The 23,832-nt window shown below is 32.2% G+C and overlaps 2 protein-coding genes across 4 annotated transcripts in view; one reads left to right on the top strand and one right to left on the bottom strand.

Annotated features, from left to right (window-relative positions):
• The window catches only part of LOC141338438 (run domain Beclin-1-interacting and cysteine-rich domain-containing protein-like), a 41,952-nt gene extending 31,491 nt beyond the window's left edge, over nucleotides 1-10,461 (top strand). For all 3 annotated transcript variants that reach the window (XM_073843980.1, XM_073843982.1, XM_073843981.1), the window contains 7 exons: nucleotides 3,059-3,204; nucleotides 3,898-3,962; nucleotides 4,046-4,284; nucleotides 6,373-6,434; nucleotides 6,514-6,667; nucleotides 6,764-6,857; nucleotides 9,064-10,461. In XM_073843980.1, coding sequence (XP_073700081.1) covers nucleotides 3,059-3,204; nucleotides 3,898-3,962; nucleotides 4,046-4,284; nucleotides 6,373-6,434; nucleotides 6,514-6,667; nucleotides 6,764-6,857; nucleotides 9,064-9,212 — 909 coding nt within the window. In that variant the 3' untranslated portion in view covers nucleotides 9,213-10,461. The remainder of the gene's footprint in view (nucleotides 1-3,058; nucleotides 3,205-3,897; nucleotides 3,963-4,045; nucleotides 4,285-6,372; nucleotides 6,435-6,513; nucleotides 6,668-6,763; nucleotides 6,858-9,063) is intronic.
• A 2,810-nt stretch (nucleotides 10,462-13,271) lies between these two features.
• LOC141339323 (5-hydroxytryptamine receptor 3A) lies at nucleotides 13,272-23,611 on the bottom strand. The gene is made up of 9 exons (XM_073844941.1): nucleotides 23,563-23,611; nucleotides 21,638-21,801; nucleotides 21,508-21,552; nucleotides 21,304-21,413; nucleotides 17,754-17,923; nucleotides 17,280-17,440; nucleotides 14,465-14,675; nucleotides 13,951-14,214; nucleotides 13,272-13,498 (listed from the first exon to the last, which is right to left on the bottom strand). Exons 1-9 carry the CDS (start codon nucleotides 23,609-23,611, stop codon nucleotides 13,272-13,274), a joined length of 1,401 nt encoding a protein of 466 aa, XP_073701042.1.
• Nucleotides 23,612-23,832: the final 221 nt, after the last annotated feature.

Here is a 23,832-nt window from a genome sequence, read left to right on the forward strand (position 1 = left end):
CACAGTTTTAATGCTGCTCAGAGTTGGCATGAATGCATTTACACAGCAATTTCACCTTTATACTCTGTTGTAGGTGTCTTTACACAGCCAAATTAAGACTGATCTGTGCCAAAATTCAGTGTGAAGATGTCTGACCCACCTCAGCCCCTATTAACAAAGTATACAGTTGTAATTGCTGTGTAAATGCATTCATGCCACCTCTAGGCAGCATTGAAATTTGGCGTTAGTTAGACGTTATGTTTTTACACTGAACAGGCACAGAGCCACTTTGGGGTTGTAAAGATACCTCAGTTTTTCTGAAACGGTTATGTCAATAACCAAATGAGGTGTTATCTAATTAAATTTAATTGAACTTTGAATTTAATTGCATACCTTTCCAAAATAGAAATCTGAACATTGGACAAAGCCAAGTTCAAACTTGTTAAGTTGGCTGCTGTTTTTTCTTCTAAGCCAAAAATGTAGTCAGTATCTCCTCTTAGAGCTTTAAAGCTACAACCACCTTCAAACTGTTCTGAAGTTAGTTGCTACACCTCTTCTAACTGATCCGACTTACGGTTTCCGTTAAACGGACAATCAAAGCTACGCAGTTTCCCTTTCATTGAGGGGGTCAAAACCTTTGGAATGTAAGACTTATTGGGTGTTTAAGCTGTCTGTCACTAGCACAAACTTAATGACTGTCTTTCTTAGACAATGTTAAATCATGCTAGCATGCTAGCTAAACATGTTAGCAACATACATGTTATCTAACAACATGCCCATCATGTTAAACATGTTAGAAACATTGCATCAGCATAATAATCATGTCAAAAACATGTTAACAATATGCTAATCATGGTAACATGTTAACAACGTGCTAAGCATGCTACAAACACGCTAACATCATTTTAGTCATGTTAGAAACACGTAAACATGTAAATCATGATAAAACCATGCTAGCAACATGCTAAGCATGTTAAAACCATGTTAACCTTTTAATCATGGTAGCAACATGCTAAGCATGTTAAAACATGATAACATGCTAATCATGGCAGAAAAATGCTAGCAACATGCTAATCATGTTAAGAACATGCTGGCACCATGATAATCATGCTAAAACATGCTAACAACATGCCAATCATGATGAAAACATGCTATCAACATGTTGAGTGTGTAAAAAAAATGTTAATAACATGTTAATCATGGTAGCAACATGCTAATTATTTTAAAACAGGATAACATGCTAATCATGACAAAAACATGGTAGCAACATGTTAACCATGAAAAGAAACATGTTAACAACCAGTTAGTCATGTTAGAAACATGTTAACAGCCTGCCAGTTATGATAAAAACATGCTAGCTACATGCTAAGCTTGTTAAAAAACATGTTAAAAACGTGTTAATCATGGTAGCAAAAGGCTAATTATGTTAAAACATGCTGGCACCATGTTAATAATGCTAAAACATGTTAACAACATGTTAGTCATGTTAGAAACATGTTAACAGCCTGCCAGTTATGATGAAAACATGCTAGCTACATGCTAAGCGTGTTAAAAGCATGTTAACAACATGTTAATCATGATGAAAACATGCTTTCAACATGCTAATCATGTTAAGAACATGCTGGCTCCATGTTAATAATGCTAAAACATGCTAACAACATGTAAGTCATGTTAGAAACATGTTAACAGCCTGCAAGTTATGATAAAAACATGGTAGCTACATGCTAAGCTTGTTAAAAAAACATGTTAAAAACGTGCCGATCATGATAACATGCTAATCATGGCAGAAACATGCTAGCAACATGGTAATCTTGTTAAAGACTTGGTAGAAACCTGTTAACCATGCAGAAACATGTTAACCAGTTAGCCATGCTGAAAACATGCTAGCAACATGTTAACCATACAAAAACATGTTAACAACCAGTTAGCCATTTTAGAAACATGTTAACAACATACCAATCATGGTGAAAACATGTTAGCAACATGCTAAGCATGTTAAAAAAAACATGTTAAAAACGTGTTAATCATGGTAGCAACATGCTAATTATGTTAAAACATGCTGGCAGTATACAAATCATAATATAAACATTAACAACCTGTTAATCATGGCAGAAACATGCTAGCAACATGTTAATCATGCCAATCATGATGAAAACATACTAGCAACTAGCTAAGCATGTTAAAAGCATGTTGCAAACATGCTTATAACAAGCTAGCAGCATATTATCATACTATCCATGGAAGCAACGTGCTAGCAATATGTTAATCATGTTAAAAAATGTTAAAAGCATGCTAATCATGCTACACACATTCTTACAACATGTTAGTCATGTTATAAACATGTTAACAACACGCTAATCATGCTATTTATGCTAAAACATGGCAACAACTTGTTACAAACCTGCTTGTAACTTGCCAGAAACATGGTAGCGGCATTAAAAATATGCTAATAATAACAGGAACATGCTAGCAACGTGCTAATTGTGTTAAAAACGTTAACAGCATGCTTACGATGGCAGCGTGTTGACAACATGCTAATCATGCTACACATGATTAGTTATGTTATAAACATGCTAATTATGCTACAAACAAGTTTGAAACATGTTAATGTTAGAAACATGCCAACAACGTGTTCAATATATGCTAATCATCCTAGCAACATGTTCAGTCATGTTTACAATGTGCTAAATCATGCTAGCAGCTATCAACATATAGCTAATCTATCTAAACTTTCAAACTTATTCAAGTTTTTACAAGTGCTTCAAAATTAAATGGGCATCTTTTATGTATTTGTTCAACTACCCTGGTGAAAAAACAGCTAAAACCAGCCTTAGCTGGTTTTAGCTGGTTAGCAGGCTGGTTTTAGAGGGGTTTTGGCCACTTTCCCAGTCAGGCTGGTCTTAGCTGTTGAGCAAGGTAGTCTGAAATAAGTCACGTTATGAACAGCCCAAAATCTCCAAATTTAAAAGTGCCTGAAGTAAAACCTGTAGTATCTTTCCTTCATTTATTTGTAAAATTCTATTTAAAATGTTAGAATTTCCACTGATTTTAGCATTTTCTTTTTTCTTTTTTTTTTAAGCTCCTTCCAATTCCAGATTCTCTTCCCATTTCACCCGACGACGGCGAACACGCAGACGTTTACAAATTACGCATCCGAGTGCGGGGCAATTTGGAGTGGGCTCCTCCCAGACCACAGATCATCTTCAACATCCACCCTCCTCCAAAGTGAGATCATATTTTGAAAGATTAGTTTTAGTCCCAGAACAAAAGGGTACAGATAATGTCATCCCTTGTCATCCAAGATGTTCATGTCTTTCTTTCTTCAGTCGAAAAGAAATAGTTTTTGAGCAAAACGTTTGAGGATTTCTCTCCATATAATGGACTTCTATGGTGCCCCCGAGTTTGAACTGCCAAAATGCATCTTAAACGCAGCTTCAAAGGTCTCTAAATGATCCCAGCCAAGGAATAAGGGTCTTATCAAGTGAAACAATTGGTTATTTTCTAAAAACATTTTCAATTTATATACTTTTTAACCCCGAATGCTCATCTTGTTGATGCGCATGCGTAGTCTGTAGGGTATGTCGAAGAGACAAGACGAGCATTTGAGGTTAAAAAGTATAAAATTGTCAGTTTGTTTCGAAAATAACTGTTTGCTTCGCTGGATAAGACTCCTCTTCCTCATCTGGGATCGTTTAGAGCCCTTTGAAGCTGCATTTTCGAAGTTCAAACTCGTGGGCACCATAGAAGTCCACTATATGGAGATAATTCCTGAAATGTTTTCCTCAAGAAACATCATTTCTTTACGACTGAAGAAAGGGGGTGAGCACACTATCTGTACATTTTTGTTCTGGGAGTTCAGCTTCATTCCTATTATTACATGACTTTCTAACTTTTATATCTTTCTATCGATCCTTTCAGGAGGAAAGTAGTTGTGGCCAAACAGAACTACCGCTGCGCTGGCTGCGGCATTCGCATCGATCCAGGTCCAAATGCACATCCGTAATACAAATACAGCTTGATTTACTTGAGTCTGTGGGTTTATGCTGGTGGTTTGTCTTTTTTATAGACTATATCAAGAGGCTGAGGTACTGTGAGTATCTGGGCCGCTACTTTTGCCAGTGCTGTCATGAGAACTCGCAGGCCGTAGTGCCGGGAAAGATCCTCAGGAAGTGGGACTTCGGTAAAAGCTACGTCAGCAACTTTTCCAGGGACTTGCTGGCTAAGATCTCAGGAGATCCGCTCTTTAACCTCAACGACATCAACAGCGGCCTTTACAAGAAGGTCAAAGCCCTGGATACAGTGCGCGTACGTTAAACACATGCATACACATCTTGAGTCTCATGAACATAATAGTGGCGTCTTTTTAATCACCAAAAGTAAAATTAAGTTAGTTTTGAAGTAATAATGTGATAGTAATGTAAATATTAATATAATAAAATCTAAAAATTATGTAAAACTGTCAGTCAAAACCAATCGTAAGTAGCATTTGTAGCTATAGCCAACAATGCATTGTATGGGTCATAAATATCGATTTTTTTTTTAAGTGCCAAAAATCATTGGGATATTAATTAAAGATCATGTTCCATGAAACTATTTTGTAAATTTCCTGCCATAAATATATCAAAACTTAATTTTTGATTAGTATATACATTGCTAAAAACTTGTATCTCAATAAAAAAAAAAAAATGGGTCATATTAAAACAAATATAATTCAAATTAAAAATTAAAATATAAATGCATTTTATATTTATTATTAATATATTTATATATATTTACAATTTAATCAGTTAGTATTTCATATTTATCTGATAGTATCTAAATATTAATATAATTATAAAATATTATATAGTATGGAATATAAATAATATATTTATATTTTTTGTTTAATTTTATGTTTATTTAGCAAGGATGCATTAAACCACTAAAAGTAACTCTTTTTTTGCTCGGCATGAAGAAAACATAATGTAGAAATATTTATATCAAATAATAATATATAACATGACATTTAAATAAATAAATATATAAAACAATCCAAAATAAAATTTAAATATAATAAAATAAATACAAACATAAATTCAGTTTATATTTATTATTTATATATTTTATATCTTAATCCCTTCCTAGTTTTTTGTGATAATGTATAACTATGAATGTAATAATAAAATAATCTATAGTATGAAATATAGTAATATTTTTGTTCAAGGATGCATTAAACCACTAAAAGCTACTTTTTTGCTCAGTATTAAATTTTTTTTATAATCTATAACACAAAATATAAAAAGACATTAAATAAAATTGATATAAATTAAAATTAAAACATTTTAATCTCTTTTTTAGTAATATTTATGTGATGACATAAATTTTACTGTTATTAAAAATATATAAAAAATATGGAATATAAACAATATATTTATATATTTTTTTTATGTTTATTTAGCAAGGATGCATTAAACCACTAAACGCAACTTTTTTACTCAGCTTGAAGAACACATAATACAATAAAATATAATATAATATAACATATAATAATAATAATATAAAATTACATTAAATTTAAAATAAAATAACATTTATATTTTAATCTCATAATCTAATATGGAAAATAAATATATTTATTATTTATTTAATACATTTATTATATATCTATATAAATTTACATATATGAATTTATATATATGTATAATAAATGTGTGTTAATATGATAAAATTGTATAATCTATAACGTGAAATATAAATAAGTTATGTAATATAAAATACAGTGAATTAAATATAAATATATATTAATGATATATTTATTTTTTTTGTTTGTTTGTTTTAGTAATATTTATGACTTAGGACATTTATAATGTTACTAAATATTTCTGTTTTATTTTAAATTATTCTTTTCTTTAAATTATTATATTTTCTTTATTAAATAATTCTTTTGAATTAGTCAAAGCAACATTTCAGCTGCTGAAAATGTAGCTTTGCACTGACTGGAACAAATTCTATTTTAAAATATACAAAAACAATAATACAAAAAGATTTGGAACATTTCACAATATTACTCTTTTTATTGTCTTGTTCTAAAATAAAATTTTAAAAGAATACTTTTAATTAATAATATAATATATAATGAGTGCTGTCAAATCGATTAACTGCGATTAATCGCATCCAAAACTAAAAGTTTGTTTACATAATATATTTGTGTGTGCATTTATATATTTAAGAAATGTATGTAATATAAATAAGTAAACGCATATATATCATGTAAACAGACTTTTATTTTGAATGCGATTAATCCCGATTAATCGATTTGACCGCACTAGATATAATATTGAATGTTTTTCTAGGGGCATTTTATTTGTGCTGTGTATTGGTTTATTAAGAATGAATTGTCTCTTTGTGTTGCAGGCATTGAGGGAACAATTGAACCACATGAAGAATCTCCTAAGAACGTGCCGTTTGGCTAAAGAGTACGAGTTTTTTTCCTCACTCTTTGTCTTTGAGACAACTCTGAAGAGCATTGCGTCTCAATCTCTGTTGTGTTGACAGGGTTCTGGATCAGTTTGACACTCTTCCTGGACACCTGACCGAAGACTTTCACCTCTTCTCTCTCAACGATCTCTTGGCCGTCCGCAACGGCAGTCTGGCCCCAAAACTGCGAGATCTGCTGCGCCTCGGCTCCAGCCACGTCACAGACTGTGTGGTGAGGAGCCATTTCTTCAGGGTGTCTGAAATGTGCAATTGATATTTCTTGATGTAGATTGTCAGATTTATTAGTTCTTCTCTTGTTCTCCTTCAGCTTTGCCAGGCCAAGGGCTTCATTTGTGAGTTCTGTGGAAATGACAAAGACATCATCTTCCCCTACGAGCTCAGCAAGTGCCTGCGCTGTGAAGGTGAGCCTCGCATTCATTTATGCATTTGTAATGTATGCATTTCTCTGTTTATTTCTACATTAACTTATGCATTTATACATACATGCAGAATTAAACTAAATTCAAAATACCTTTCTGTATGTATTTATTTTTTGCATATATTTATACATCTATTTATGATTTGTTTATAAGTGTGTGTGTGTGTGTGTGTGTGTGTGTGTGTGTGTGTGTGTGTGTGTGTGTGTGTGTGTGTGTGTACATTTATTTATAAATTGAAAAGTATTTTCATTTCTTTTGCATTTATTTATGCTTTTTTTGCATTTGTTTATAAGTGTGTGTATACATTGAAACGTTTTCATTTCTTTTAGCATTCATTTACACACTTCTGCATTTATTATACATGTATTTATTTCTGCATTTATTCATACATTTATTTCAACATTAATTTTAACATTTATTTGTAAGTTTGTTATACATATATTATATATATATATATAACAATTACAAATTGTATAAAAATGTATTTAGACATTTCTTCATTTATATATACATTTATTTATGCATTTATAATGTTTGCGCTTTTGTACATTTATTAATTGAAAAGTAATTTTAATTTAGTTTATATATATATATATATATATTTATTTATACATTAATTTATAAATGTAAAAGTATTTTGAATTAATGTTTTGCATTTATTTATACATCTATTTATTTCTGCATTAATTTATAATTTTATGCATTTATACACATATTTTATATGATATCATTTTTGCGCTTTTATATATTAATTTATAAATTGAAAATTATTTTTAATTCAGTTTATTTATGCGTTTATTTCTACATTTCTACATTTATAAATGCATTTGTTTATGCATTTATTTATCATTTTTGCGCTTTTATACAATAATTTATAAATTGAAAATTATTTTTAATTCTGTTTATTTATGCATTTATTTCTACATTTATATATGCATTTGTTTATTTATGCATTTATTTATCTATCATTTTTGCGCTTTTATACATTTATAAATTGAAAATTATTTTTAATTCAGTTTATGCATTTATTTCTACATTTCTACATTTATAAATGCATTTGTTTATTTATGCATTTATTTATCATTTTTGCGCTTTTATACAATAATTTATAAATTGAAAATTATTTTTAATTCAGTTTATTTATGCGTTTATTTCTACATTTCTACATTTATAAATGCATTTGTTTATTTATGCATTTATTTATCATTTTTGCGCTTTTATACAATAATTTATAAATTGAAAATTATTTTTAATTCAGTTTATTTATGCATTTATTTCTACATTTATATATGCATTTGTTTATTTATGCATTTATTTATCTATCATTTTTGCGCTTTTATACATTTATAAATTGAAAATTATTTTTAATTCAGTTTATGCATTTATTTCTACATTTCTACATTTATAAATGCATTTGTTTATTTATGCATTTATTTATCATTTTTGCGCTTTTGTACAATAATTTATAAATTGAAAATTATTTTTAATTCAGTTTATTTATGCGTTTATTTCTACATTTCCACATTTATAAATGCATTTGTTTATTTATGCATTTATTTATCATTTTTGCGCTTTTATACAATAATTTATAAATTGAAAATTATTTTTAATTCAGTTTATTTATGCATTTATTTCTACATTTATATATGCATTTGTTTATTTATGCATTTATTTATCATTTTGGCGCTTTTATACATTTATAAATTGAAAATTATTTTTAATTCAGTTTATGCATTTATTTCTACATTTCTACATTTATATATGCATTTGTTTATTTCTAAGTTTGTTATGCATTTATACATTTATTTCTAAGCATATGTGTTTATACATTTATTTATCTATATACCTATTTCTGTGTGCATTTATGTACACATTCATTTATGCATGTACATCTACAATTATTCATTTATTTATGGACTTATTTGTACATTTAATTGAAATATCTGTGCATTTATTTCTGCATAAATATGTATAAATGTATACATTTATTCATGCATTTGTGCTTATATGCAGTTCTACATTTCTCCTTTTATTTATATATGCATTTATGCATTTATTTACACATTTATTAATCTAAACTACAATATTTTCTGTGCATCTTGCACTCCATTAGCTCAAACCTAATGTTTTGTTTTTCCGTTGTTATGGTGGTTGTTTGTAATGCTTGGTCTCTTGTTTTGTTGCGCAGATTGTCATGCATGCTATCACAAGACCTGCTTCAAGGGAGGAAAGCAGTGTCCTCGCTGTCTAAGACTCGCCGAGAGAAGAGAGCGGATGGCTCGCAAAAACATGGAGGAGCAAGAAGACAGAGAAGAAGACGAGGCCAGCGGGACCTAACACACAATGCCAGCAAGACTTCACAAGAGCACAGTGAATGTAGTGACTGAGATTCAGCCAAACGTTTCTCCATTCCCGTCCCAAACAAGCCGCTCTACAGTCTACAGCACCATGGATCATTAAAGCTACAAAGAGTTTTATGTGCGAACAAGACCTTTCTGCTTTTAAGGACTGCTACCTTCAGATACAATATTTGTTATTTGCCCAGATTCTGTTCGCTCGTTGCCTCCGTCCTTTAAAAGCAAGTTTGTTTTAATCGTTAAAACATTTATGTGTCTTGTTTGTGTCTGAGTCCGCTTTTTGTTGGTTATATAAGTGTATAACCTGTTGTATGCCTCTTTAATAACTTTTCGTTTGAACTCCAGCGAGTTTTGCACAAGCTTTGTTTCCAGAGAAGTGCCAGAATCCAGCTTACTGTGTTAAAGATCAAAACTACTAAAACGAAAGGCCTCATTTGTGAAATGCGAAGCACATTTGTTAATCATTTGTAAATAAATAATTGAATCCAACAATAAGGAAACTACGAAATTGCCTTATTGTACTGAGCACAACACAAGTTTTGCCCATTTCTCAAATTTCTCAAATGAGGCCCAACGCTGGTCTTTATTTGCAAATTTAAAGACCTTTTTGCTTTAACATTTTTGCACCTACCAAAAAATGGCACTTTGTATGTTTTTCTGTCCTTTGACGAATCGTGTCTCGTTTGTTTAATTTGCACTAGTTTGATTGTATTAATGTTTGAGCCGCAACATCATTCCAACATCTCACATTCAGTCCAAAATCTTTTCCAATGAAGAAGACGTGTTACCAAAGTGTTTGTTTAAAAGAGTTTATTACATTGATAAGCTGTATAAGAATTCTCATACATTTTTCATACATACTAAACCTAAGCTATAGTAACTAATAGAAAATCTATTCAAGAGCCCGTTTGTTTGCTGCTGTGAGTATATCTGAAGCAATAACGACCATGTGCTACTCTGCCACGAGCATTAAATGACTTGAATGCACTGACCTTAAGTATATGAGATTGAATGAATGAACAAACTTGTTTATGAGATCTGATATTAAGGTTTGAACTTTTGCTTTGATCCTGCTGACGATGCGTCCACTTGAGCTTTTTGTTGTGAAATTACTGAATTGCCCTTTTTATTCAGGGGCTTTTGATGCACTATTTGAGAAAATGTATATAGATACTTTCTTATTGTTAAATGTATATATGTAACTGACAATTAAAGATGTTTAGACTGTCTTATTGTGTTTGGAGTCATGATTGTATTGTGTAACAGTCTAATCTTTTGGTCTCTACTGTAGAGATTAACCGATAATCGGTTAATTGTTCGGTTTGTACATTTGTGCAAGATACTTAGACTTTTTTATTGCTTGAATTAATTATTGTATTTTTACACTCTAAACTTTTGGTCTCTACAGTAGAGATCAACCGATAATCGGTTTTACCGATAGTTTTCCTGATTTTTTTTTTGTGTGCAATTGTGAAAGATACTTAGACTTTCTTGTTGCTTTGGAGTCATTATTGTATTGTTGTGTTACACTTGACTTTTGGTCTCTACAGTAGAGATCAACCGATAATCGGTTTTACCGATAGTTTTCTTGATTTGTGCAAGATATTTACTATCGGTAAAACATTATTGATTAATTTCATTATTGTATTATGTTACACTCTAAACTTTGGTCTAAACAGTAGAGATTAACCGATATTCGGTTTTACCAATAGTTTTCCTGATTTTTGTGTATTTGTGCAAGATTTTTAGACTTTCTTATTGCTTTGGAGTCATTATTGTATTGTTACACTTTAAACTTTTGGGCTCTACAGTAGAGATCAACCGATAACCAGTTTTACCCACAGTTTTCCTGATTTTTGTGCATTTGTGCAAGATTTTTAGACTTTCTTATTGCTTTAGAGTCTTTATTGTGTTGTTGTGTTACACTCTAAACTTTTGGTCTCTACATTAGAGATCAACCGATAATCGATTTTACCAATAATTTTCCTGATTTTTGTGCATTTGTGCAAGATATTTAGACTTTCTTATTGCTTTGGAGTCATTATTGTATTTTTTTTGTTACACTCTAAAGTTTTGGTCTCTACATTGGAGATCAACCGATAATTAGTTTTACTGATAGTTTTCCAGATTTTTGTGCATTTGTGCAAGATATTTAGACTTTCTTGTTGCTTTGGAGTCATTATTGTATTGTTGCGTTACACTAAACTTTTGGTCTCTACAGTAGAGATCAACCGATAATTAGTTTTCCTGATTTTTGTGAATTTGTGCAAGATTTTTTGACTTTCTTATTGCTTTAGAGTCATTATTGTGTTGTTGTGTTACACTCTAAACTTTTGGTCTCTACATTAGAGATCAACCGATAATCGATTTTACCAATAATTTTCCTGATTTTTGTGCATTTGTGCAAGATATTTAGACTTTCTTATTGCTTTGGAGTCATTATTGTGTTGTTGTGTTACACTCTAAACTTTTGGTCTCTACAGTAGAGATCAGCCAATAATCGGTTTTACCGATAGTTTTCCTGATTTTTGTGCGAGATATTTAGATTTTCTTATTGCTTTGGAGTCATTGTTGTATTCTGGTGTTACACTCAGACTTTTTTCTCTACATTACATTATTGCTTTAGAGTCAATTACTGTATTGTTGTTTTACACTCAAAACGTTTGGTCTCTACATTAGAGATCAGCCGATATTGTGTTATCAACTGATATTGTGTTAATAATCGGTTTTACCTATATAATTGCCCAATGTTTTGGTTTCTTAAAGTCATTATTGTATTGTTGTGTTACACTCCAAACTTTTGTTCTCTACATTGGAGATCAACCGATAATCGTTTTTCCTGATATGCATGCAAGATGTTTAGACTGTCTTATTGCTTTGGAGTCATTATTGTATCGTTGTGTTACACTCAAAACTTTTGGTCAACCGATAATCATTTTTTTCCGATATTTTTACTGATATTTTTGCATTTGTGCAATATATTTAGACAGTATTACTGCATTGGACTCATTACTGTGTTACATTCAAAACTTTGTCTTTACATTAGAGATCGACCAATAATCGGATTTCCCAATATTTTTCCTGACATATGTACATTTCTGCAAGATGTTATAAGATGTGCAAGAAATTTAGACTGTCTTATTGCTTTGGAGTCATTGTTGTAATGTTGTGTTACAGTCAAAATGTTTGGTTTCTACATTAGAGCTCGACCAATAATCGGTTTTCCCAATATTTTTCCTGATATTTGTGCAAGATGTTGCAAGATATGCAAGATGCATTTGTGCAAGATGTTGCAAGATATGCGAGATGTTTTAACTGTCTTATTGTTTCGGAGTCATAATTGTATTATTGTTTTACACTTAAAACCTTTGGTCTCTACATTAGAGGTCAACCAGTAATCGGCTTTACAGATATGCATATCAGTTATCAGAACATAATAAGGTAAATAATTTTTATAATACGGTGACCATTAGACTCTTTTTCTTAGCTGAGATATCTAAACTGCCTGAAATGTTCAGGCTTTGGTATTGTTTTTCTATTGCATTTCTATTTTTATATTTGGTATTGTTTTTCTATTGTATACTTGTAGAAAGTAATGACTAAAGAGTACATAATCGTGCAATGTGTCACACAAGAAGGCAGGATCTACAGAGAACAGTCAAAGTAATGCAAATTCACATACAAACAATGTATGAGGAAAATATCAATAGGAAAACAACTAAAATCTGTACATTTTTGGACATTTAGAAGTTCTGACCAGGACAGGAAAAGCCTGTTATAACCAATATCGATTATTTGCAAGTTTATATACTGATAACCAATATCCATAACTGAATCATTTACTGGTGGATCTGCCATGACATAAAAACCAATATTAGATTATGGAAAAATGCACAAATATCGGGCAAAATATTGGTAAAACTAATTATTGGTTGATCTCTAATGTAGAGACCAAATGTGTAACCCCTACTCACTACATTTCTATCAAGGAAAACAACCAAAATGTCTATATATTCTTATCTGCTAGCCTATACTTTTTCTACTGGTTCATCCAAATGCACCACATGCATATGATTACAAGCGCGTATCCTGTGATTATCAGCAGGTAAACGCGGAAAAGAAGGAAGTCCAGGATGTAGCCCACGTGGCACCACTGGTTCTGTAGATGGTCTTCTTTTCGTAGAATCGACAAATAAGTGCTCATCTCTCTAAGATCCTGACTGATCTGTTTGAGTTCAGGCACATCCAGTGTCATGGTTCCAGACGCTAAAGGAACAAACAAGCACAAATTTAGCATCTAAATGGGTGTCCAAATCCTGCTTCTGTAGGGCCAACGTCCAGAGTTTAGCTTCTGGTCTCCGAATGGAGGTGTGGGTTCAAATCCCACTTCTGACACCATGTAGAAACCATTGTTCAGTTACTGTAACAGATTCCAATAATAAAACACCAGAGCATTGCTGTGCGTTCTGTCTTCTGCTACATTCTCTAACATTTATGTACATTCACATATTGCCATTATACAGATGCAATTCCTTTGAAAACACAGCCAGCTCTGATGCATTTGCTTGGAAGTTTCTAGTAAATCTTGAAGACTTTGATTAGCTGACTCAGGTGTTTATTTAGATTTGAAGCTAGACTTTGCAAAGCAGTGGCCCTCCAGGAACAGGTCTGGAAATGTTCGATCTGAATGTTAGCATTAGTTTCTATTCTTGTCTCACCATTAGTGGATGTCTGATGCCCAGACGTTGATTCTGAGGGCTGGACGACCCACGGATTGGTTTCTTGTTTCTCTTCTAGTTTGGCTAAAGGATCTTCGGGAAAACTGTAGCAAATAAGTCGAGCAATGAAGCGCATCACCAGCACCTGAACCCAGTGCGGCACCTCCCTGTATTTCATTGAATTGTGGTGGAGAACGCAGGTAATGAGGACTGTCTCCAGTAGGCTTATGGTCATGAATGCCAGACACACGGAGAAATAGATACCTAAGGAGGTGAAACCAAATTTTAGAGATATAACTAAATAAATAAATAAGTGCACAGAAGTACATTCTTAATTTTTTTCTGAAATACTTGATACTTATTGGTCATTGTCCATGATTTGAATGTTTGGATAAGCTGTTCCATTAAGTAGAGTAATAATAATAATGTAGACTACACTCTTGAGTGTAATGGCCAATGTTCGTCATTTGATGTTCACACATTGCCTCACTCAAGTGTGTTGTGGCTAATTGACCTATTAAAGGCGTTCCATTAGCAGTGCTGGGAAGCAGGTCGTTCATAATGAGAAGAAAGACTGTGTAGCCCAGAATGAGGGTCATTTTGAAGGAGGATCTATCCACGCTGTGTGGTGGCAAGTAGAATGACAGGATGTCAATGATCATGAGGAAGGAGCTGGGGATGATCAGATTCACCACATACAGTATCGGCCGCCGCTTTATCACCACCTGCAGAATTGAAACAGACTTGAACAGATCACACATTTAGTCAAATTTTCTCAAATTATGAGAAGTAAATTCAGAATTCTGAGGAAAAAAGTCAGAATTGAGATGTAAACTCATGAACTCAGAATTCTGATATTAAAAAAAATAGAATTGTGAAGAATTATGAGGACTTCTGAGGAAAAGCAGTCAAAATTGTGTAAAATGTAGAATTCTAGAAATATGTAGGACTCAAATTCAAATTCAAAATTCCAAGAAAAAATTCTAATTATAACATGTAAACTAACAAAAGAAAAAAAAATCGGAATTGCTATATGTAAACTCAAAATTCTATGAAATTCAAAATTCCAAGAAAAAAAAGTTCAAACTGTAAGATGTGAACTCTGAGGGGGGAAAATTTGAATTGTGAGATATAATTTCAGAATTGTGAATGAGGAAAAAAAAAAGGTCAAAATTGCAATATGTAAACTCAGAATTCTAAGAAATGTAAAATTCCAAGAAAAAAGTCAAAATTGTGAGATGTAAACCCAAAATTCATAGAAAAAAAAAAATTAAATGTGAGATATAAATTCAGAATTCTGTGAAAAAAAATCAGAATTGTTATGTGTAAACTCAACTTTTCTGGGCAAAAAGTTTAGGATTGTAAGAATTAAATTTAGAATTTTGAGAAAAAAAGTCAAAATTGCGATATGTAAATTCAGAATTCTTTGAAATAAAAAATTCCAAGAAAAAAGTCCAAATTGTAAGATGGGAACTCAGAATTTAGAGAAAAAAAAATGTAATTGCAAGATGTAAATTCAAAATTCTGAGAAACAAAGTCAGAATTGTGATGTAAACTCATGAACTCAGAATTCATTCTGAATTTATATCTCACAATTAAAATTTTTCTCTGAATTTTGGGTTTACATCTTACAATTTGGACATTTTTCTTGAATCTGAAATTTTGTAGAATTCTAAGTTTACATATCACAATTCTGACTTTTCTTCCTTAGAATTCTGAATTTGTATCTCAAAATTATTTTTTTAGCTCAGAATTCTGATGAAGAAAAGTCAGAATTGTGATATGTAAACTCAGAATTCTACAAAATTTAAGTTTATGTAAAAAAGTACAAATTGTGAGATTTAAACTCAGAATTCTGAGAAAAAATGAATTGTGAGATATAAATTCTGAATTCTGTAAAGAAAAAAAAATCGGAATTGCTATACGTAAACTCAAAATTCTATGAAATTCAAAATTCTGAGAAAAAAGTTCAAACTGTAAGATGTGAACTCAGAATTCTGAGGGGGGAAAATTGAATTGTGAGATATAATTTTAGAATTCTAAAAGAGAAAAAAAGTCAGAATTGCAATAATGTAAACTCAGAATTCTAAACATTTAAAATTACAAGAAAGTCCAAATTGTGAGATATAAAATCAGAATTCTGTGGGGAAAAAAATAGAATTGTTATATGTAAACTCAAAATTTCTGGGAAAAAAATTAGAATTGTAAGAAAAAAAATCTGAATTTTGAGAAAAAGTCAGAATTGAGACATGTACACTCAAAATTCTATGAAATTAAAAATTCCAAGAAAAAAAGTCCATTGTAAGATGGGAACTCAGAATTTAGAGAATAAAAATGTAATTGTGAGATGTAAATTCAGAATTCTGAGAAAAACATCTGAATTGCAAGATGTAAATTCTAAATTCTGAGAAACAAAGTCAGAATTGAGATGTAAACTCATGAACTCAGAATTCATTCTGAATTTATATCTCACAATTAAAATTTTTCTCTGAATTTTGGGTTTACATCTTACAATTTGGACGTTTTTCTTGAATCTTAAATTTTGTAGAATTCTAAGTTTACATATCGCAATTCTGACTTTTCTTCCTTAGAATTCTGAATTTGTATCTCACAATAATTTTTTTAGCTCAGAATTCTGAGGAAGAAAAGTCAGAATTGTAATATGTAAACTCAGAATTCTAAACATTTAAAATTCCATGAAGAAAGTCCAAATTGTGAGATATAAAACCAGAATTCTGTGGGGAAAAAAAAATAGAATTGTTATATGTAAACTCAAAATTTCTGGGAAAATTTTTTAGAATTGTAAGAAAAAAAATTCAGAATTTTGAGAAAAGGTCAGAATTGAGACATGTAAACTCAGAATTCTATGAAATTAAAGATTCCAAGAAAAAAAGTCCATTGTAAGATGGGAACTCAGAATTTAGAGAATCAAAATGTAATTGTGAGATGTAAATTCAGAATTCTTAGAAAAAAGTCTAAATTGCAAGATGTAAATTCCGACTTGTGAGAAAAATTGTCAAGAATCTCAAAATTCAAAGAAATTCAAAATTGCAAAAAAAAGTTCCAAATTGTGAGACGTAAACTCAGAATACAGAAAAAAAAGTCAGGATTGTGATATAAACTAAAAAAAAGTTTAAAAATATAAAAAAGGTCAGAATTACGATTTTCAGATTTTTGACAGAAATAAGCTTCCATAGTACACATATTATATGTAATTATTTGTCAAATGTAGTATGTCATTTGGGTGTAAAAGTGTGCCCATACAACTAGATACAAATAGATCAATAGAGTTAGTATGTTTTTACGCCCTGCTTTTAACCTGTTCTTACCCAGAAAGTTATGATGTCCCATTCATCTATTCCAAACTTCAAAATGTCAGCGTCACCCAAGATAACCACCAGCTCCCACTCTCCACTGGCCTGCAGGTAACTCTTCGAGTTTGCTGTCATCTCATTAAAGGACAAGGCAGGACTGACACGGACATCTCTTACTGAAGGAGTTAAAGGTGTTACAGGTAATAGAATTTTTACACTTAAAGAAACACATTCATAAAACAGGACATTTTACTTGATGGTAACACCACATTAGATTTTTAGAGGGATTAAACTCAAACTTTTCAGAATTGACATTCTCTTACTGTCCTATTTTGACTTCACTATTATAATTGCTATGTTGGAAAATCCATCGAAACTAGAACAACAGATTAAGTGGGTCGTCACAAACCTCCAAAACACGTATAAGAAAATGCTTTGATGACAGATATGTGCTGAGATGGCAGGAAATAAGGAAAGAGGAAACGTTACTGGTATGCATGTAGGAGCCGAAGGTGAAAGAGCAGTTCTGTATGTCGAAAGGGAAACTGAAGATCTGTAGGTTACAGGCGCTAACCAGCCTCAACATCCTGTCGTAGCGGATGTGGCCCGTGTGGTTCACATACACATAAGGACAGGCCTGAGATACATCGTCATCCACACTAGAGAAGGAAGAACAGAGACTGACAGTAAAAGTTAATACAAGACGAATGCTGCAACAGTATTACATAGATAATATTTAATGCTTTAAATCTTCTGAAGTCATTTTTGCCACAGTTGTGTTTGTGAAACGAGAGAGTCCACATTGACATGACACAGGAAAGTACTGCCTTTTCAGATAAAGCCTGTTAACTATGTAGTTAACTAGGTAAATCTAACAATAGCTATATAGAGTGCAGAGATGATATATTTTTATATGCCAAAACCTGGAAATAAGACTCTTAGCACATCTGAAGTCAATTGGGTATTGAAAGGGTTTTTGGTTAAACGCTTTGGTTAAAGCTCAAGATATTCTTACACTTTTTCTACCACATAAAAAAAAAACAGTGAAACCCCCTTGTTATTTTGAAAAAAGCAAAGACTACAGAGGTTCATCACACCGAACAAGTGAACTTATCTACTCACTAGTCGTTTTCACAGCCTTGTTGTTTATAATCAAACTTTTCTAACACAAACTTTCAGAGAAAATGTCTACAAATATATTTACTATTCAGAGGAAAAAGGGTTAGAAATTTGATACATAAACTCATAATTCTACTAAATACAAAATTCCAAGAAAAACGTGTGCAAATTATGAGATGTAAATTTAGAATTTAGAAAAAAAAACGTTTGGAAATGTGATAATTGAACTCAGAAATCGAAGAAATTCAAATTTCAAAGAAAAAAAGTGCAAAGTATGAGATGTAAATTTAGAATTTAGAGAGAAAAAAAATGTTTAGAAATAAGATACAAAGACTCTCTAAATTAAAATTTAGAGATTTAAATTTTGGAATTCAAAGGGAAAAAAGTTTACTGACGTGATACATAAACTCAAATTATGATACATAAACTCAGAAATCTAAGAAATTCTATGAAATTCAAAATTACAAGACATAAACAAAATTATGAGATGTAAATTTAGAATTCAGAGAAAAAAGTTTTAAAAATCTGATACATAAACTCAGAATTCTACAAAATTAAAAATTACAAAAAAAAGAGTCCAAATTATGAAATGTAAATTTAGAATTCAGAGAAAAAACTTTCAGAAATGCGATACACAAACTCAGAATTCTAAGGAACTTAAAATTACAAGAAAAAAGTAGAAATTATGAGATGCAAATTTAAAATTCTAGTGGAAAAAGATTAGAGACGCGATACATAAACTCGAAATTCTAAGAAATAAGTCCAAATTATGAAATGTAAATTTGGAATTCAGAGGGAAAAAAGTTTAGAGACGTGATACATAAACTCAAAATTCTAAGAAACAAGTCAATTATGAAATGTAAATTTAGAATTCAGAGGGGGAAAAAAAGTTCCCCTTCAGTCGTTTCACTACAACGTTACATATGGGAACTCGCTTGAGAGACCAATCATCTCTGAGCCTTATTCAAAAGGCCAATGAACATTAGCAAGTGGTATTTGCATGCCAAGCCACTCCCCCGTACATGCGGGTATATAAGATGGCGGCACGCAACCACTCATTCAGGTTTTCGCTGAGGAGCCGAATCGAGCCGGTACGTTTAAAATTGCGGTACATAACCTCAGAATTCTACAAAATTCAAAATTCTAAGAAAAAAAGTCCAAATGTATGATGTAAATTTAGAATTTAAAGAGAAAAAAAAGTTTAGAATTGCGATACATAAACTCAAAGTTCTAAAAAACTCAAAATTACAAGAAAAAATTCCAAATTATGAGATGAAAAAAAAAAAAACAGTTAGAAATCCGATACATAAAGTATTTAAGATGTAAATTTAGAATTCACAGAAAAAAGTTTAGAGATGTGATTCATACAAACTCAGAATTCTAAGAAATTAAAAATTCTAAATGAAAGTCCAAATTGGAATAAACACAAATGGGATAAACCTTAGTGTTACTTAATGTTTTTATATGGACGCAAATGTATGGGTTTTTAAACTATGGTAACTTTTTGATTTTGTCTGGTGTGAATTGTGCTTTAGATGAGCGATAGAAACAACGCTGAGATTGCTGTGAAGAATCAACATTAATTTAAGCTGTTATATTAGTGAAACTAAGGCTCAATCCCAATTCTACCCCTTACCCCTACACTTAGCCCTACCCCTCCGTTTGGCGCGTTCACGTGAAGGGGTAGGGGTGTCTCATTTCTCTTTTGGTTGGAGGGGTAGGGGTAAGGGGAAGGGCCAGATAGCCCTCCAAACGAAGATTTTTCAGGACCTCACTTCAAACGAAGGGCTAAGAGAAATTTCCAACATGGCTGCTCACTCGAGCAAGCAGACTCGTAAATATAAGTAATTTTTGCCTTTAATAAGGATTTTGATGACAATGTTTCTTTTTATGTATATTACCTTCAATCTTGTGTTTGTGTTTATGGTGTTGTTTTGTAAATAAACGTTTGCAAAAAAATCGCTAAAGTTTGCAAGCAGATAGCACTGATTGCACGATATTACAAAATATATTTTTATGTCATATACACTTGACTGCATGTTAGAAACATAAAAGACCAGTGGCACGGCAATTTGCAACGGTGGTGTAGTGGAGGGTGTACGCAGGTATACGGTGTATACACACTTCCACTTTTTAAATCCCCTCTGATGCGCATTATTCAGTAGTGTCCTGCATTCGCCAAAATCATGGCAGTCCACCACATCCAGTCATGTGAATAAATGTAAATATTCGCTAAAAACACCCAATAAAGGCAGTGATGATGCAGTCAGGACCGTGGAGCCGGCTTTCTTTGAAATGTATTTGATGATTGCGCCTAATGCACCTGCGCCCGCTCACCGCACCAGTAATTTAATTCAGTACATAATAATAAAAACGATACCTTACAAATAAAAAGAAGCTGATTTTTACGATCAGAAATTTCTTAAACAAGTGAACCCCTGTAAACATTTTAGTCCAAAGATCCAGAAAACGAACGCGTTCAAATAGAAAGTTGAAAACGAAATTCACAAATGAAGCATATATACTTCTCCAGGCACCACTACACTGATTAGCAATTTGCCGCGCATGTGATAATGCGTTGTTTGTTTTGCTTACGGCCACATGTGAATGAAACGGTGTGTACACCGTACATTTGTACTTTTTGCAACATGACAACATTTTGACATCTTGGAATGAGTGATAAACATCTGCGCATGTCCTCTGACGTAACATCAGGAACTAGCGACAACCTATGATGACGTATAACAGTGTTGTAGTGGTGTCCCATTTCTTAGGGGAAATATTTACACTTTGTTTCAAGGGACAAGGGGAAGGGGCGAGGGGTAGGCGAAGGGGTAGAAAATAGAATTGGAATTGGGCCTAAATAATCCCCCTCAGACCAATAAAAGTCACCCAAACCTCCCCAGCAGAGGGCACTCACAACTCATAAACAATGATGTCGGGAGTCCAGAGATCTTTGACAGGAAGAGAGATCTTCGTAATGCCATCACAGACTTCTGGATCCCAGATGAGGAACTCATGGAACCAGTACTATAACAAAACATAATTAGAAAACTGTGACATATTCAAGCAATTATTCAAACTCAAACACCCTTAGTGTTCATGCATTAAAGACCAAGCCTACCAGCCTGAGCCAGAGGAATGTGGTAAGAATTTGTGCTTTTTCATTCTGCAAAACAGAACAAGAATCAAATATTCAGACTTAAATATTCAGACACAACTAGAAACATAGAACTGGTCCTGCATTGACTCACCACTCCCAAGATAGCGTAGAGAGTGAAGGAGATGTTGGTTATGGTGGGGGTGCTGAGGTTGACAGAAGGCCTGAAGGACTTCTTGTCAATGACTTCCTGTATGGATTCATACGTGGGTCCACTTTGTCCCTCTTTACATCGAAGCATGTTCGCCAAACATGAAACTTAACGTGAACACAAACCAGGGAAACTAGTTTAGCCACGTCCATTTATTAGCATTATTTATTTGAAGTCAGCTGACTTTTCTATATACCCAGCTAACAATTTTTGGTTCCCAGAACGTTCCCAAGAATGTTCTGTGTTGGTTAGCCACGAACGTTTTCTTAACATAAATAAAATGTTCTCTTTAGGTTGGGGAAACATTTTGGGAATGTTCCCTTCTCCTAAAGGGAACGTTCTATTTACGTTAAGAAAACTTTCCTGGCTAACCAACAGTGAACGTTCTATTTATGTTCCTAGAAGGTTCCCTGAAAGTTCTCTGAAGGTTCCCAGAACGTTCTCCTCCAGAACGGACTCCCGCGTCCAGATTTTATGTTTATTAAAGCACCGAATATCAATGACTTCAACAAAATACTGGATTTAAAAAATGTGTATATTTTTACAGACATTAAAAATCGGATGACATTTATTTGACTTTAACTAGGATACCATTACATTCGTTTCTACCACTGATTTAACGATAATGTGCTTCCTTCTTTTGGTCAATAAACAAAAATGTCTCGGTTAACATCATGTTCTCCTCAATTGAGGTGTCAAATCTCCCTGAAATAACAACATTAACTCTCCTATATATATTAATTATAAGTAATTATCCAATAAAGAGATCAATCAACGAATGTTAGTCAGTCAATAAAAGGAAATGACCGTTAATTTTTAAATTACACGAGCGCGGCTTTATGTGGAAGCGTGTGCTGGAGAAGCGCGTAAAGAACTAAACCCAGTGTTTATGATATGATTTTCAGACTACGCTTAGCCTTGGCTTATTTTTAGCTATATTATAAGTATAATGCAATTTGACCACTTTGATGTCTTAGAAGCTTATTTCGGGCATGAAATTCTGCAAAAATAGTTTGTTTATATAAAAAAAATATTTTAAATATTTTAGTTTTAATTAGTTTACATGGTTATGACTACTAAAAATAACCTGCAGGGAACGTTCTGGGAATGTTTTCTCTAGGTTCTAAAAATGAAACTTCAAAAAACCTGCAGGGAACGTTTTGGAAATGTTTTCTCTAGGTTCTAAAATCAAAACTTCAAAATAACCTGCAGGGAACGTTTTGGGCAGGTTCTTTTTAGGTTATAAAATTAAACCAAAAAATAACATAAAAAGAGAACCTACATCTCAGTTGGTTCCCAAAAAGTAACCAAATGGGAACCATATGGGAACGTTTGGGGAACATTCTATGTCTGCTGGGTAGTCACCTCAAAAAGTATCTGGATACTTAAAACACACTTAAAAATGTACTGATATTTCACCAAAAAATATTTGTCTATGGTGTCTTTGGTAAAATGATAAAAATATACAAGTGTTTAGTAAAAACATTTTTAAGTGTACATTTAAGTGTGTGTTGTTAGATCATCCCTAATAGATATTTTTTAGCATATTTATTGCACATTATCTAATTACAGATGCTGTAATTACTTGACAAAAACCTTTTTTGAAGTAAGAAAGTAAAATAACCTGCAAGGAAATGTTCTGGGAAGGTTCTATTTAGGTTATAAAATTAAACCAAAAAATAACCTAAAAAGAAAACCTACAGGGAACGTCCCTAGAACATAAAAATAACCAAATGGCAACCATATGGGAACGTTGGAGTATAAATGGATTTGACTAAACAACTATGATTATGCTTTGTTAACAAAGACAAACTTATAACTGACCAAAACACAAAGTCTATGACTGACATATAAATTTAATTAGTTACCTGTAAGTAGAATGAAAAATGCCAAAAGAAAACGCCAAAGATGTCCCATAATGCCTGGTGTGGATGAGATATCCTTTTTTTTCAAAGCTGCTCACGGTTTACTTCCACGGGTGAAATGTGAAGACTTTACTGGCACCATCATGTGCGCTTACATGTTGTTTAACACCTTCAGTAACCACTGACCTATCTTGTTTTAATAGCTTTGTAATCGTTTGGTTGAACTCATTAGTGAACTACTGTAGCTTGTTTTTCCATTAGACGAAAAAACAT

This window comes from Garra rufa, chromosome 7 (assembly GCF_049309525.1).
Source record: "Garra rufa chromosome 7, GarRuf1.0, whole genome shotgun sequence".
NCBI lineage: Eukaryota > Metazoa > Chordata > Actinopteri > Cypriniformes > Cyprinidae > Garra > Garra rufa.

What these genes read in the sequence shown, in the direction of transcription:
- LOC141339323 (XM_073844941.1), bottom strand. Translation starts at nt 23,611, where the DNA reads ATGGGACATCTTTGGCGTTTTCTTTTGGCATTTTTCATTCTACTTACA. An exon ending in ATTTTTCATTCTACTTACAG is followed by an intron (nt 21,802 to 23,562) that starts GTAACTAATTAA and finishes GTTCACGTTAAG; the next exon opens with TTTCATGTTTGGCGAACATG. An exon ending in GGGACATCATAACTTTCTGG is followed by an intron (nt 14,676 to 17,279) that starts GTAAGAACAGGT and finishes TCAATTCTGCAG; the next exon opens with GTGGTGATAAAGCGGCGGCC.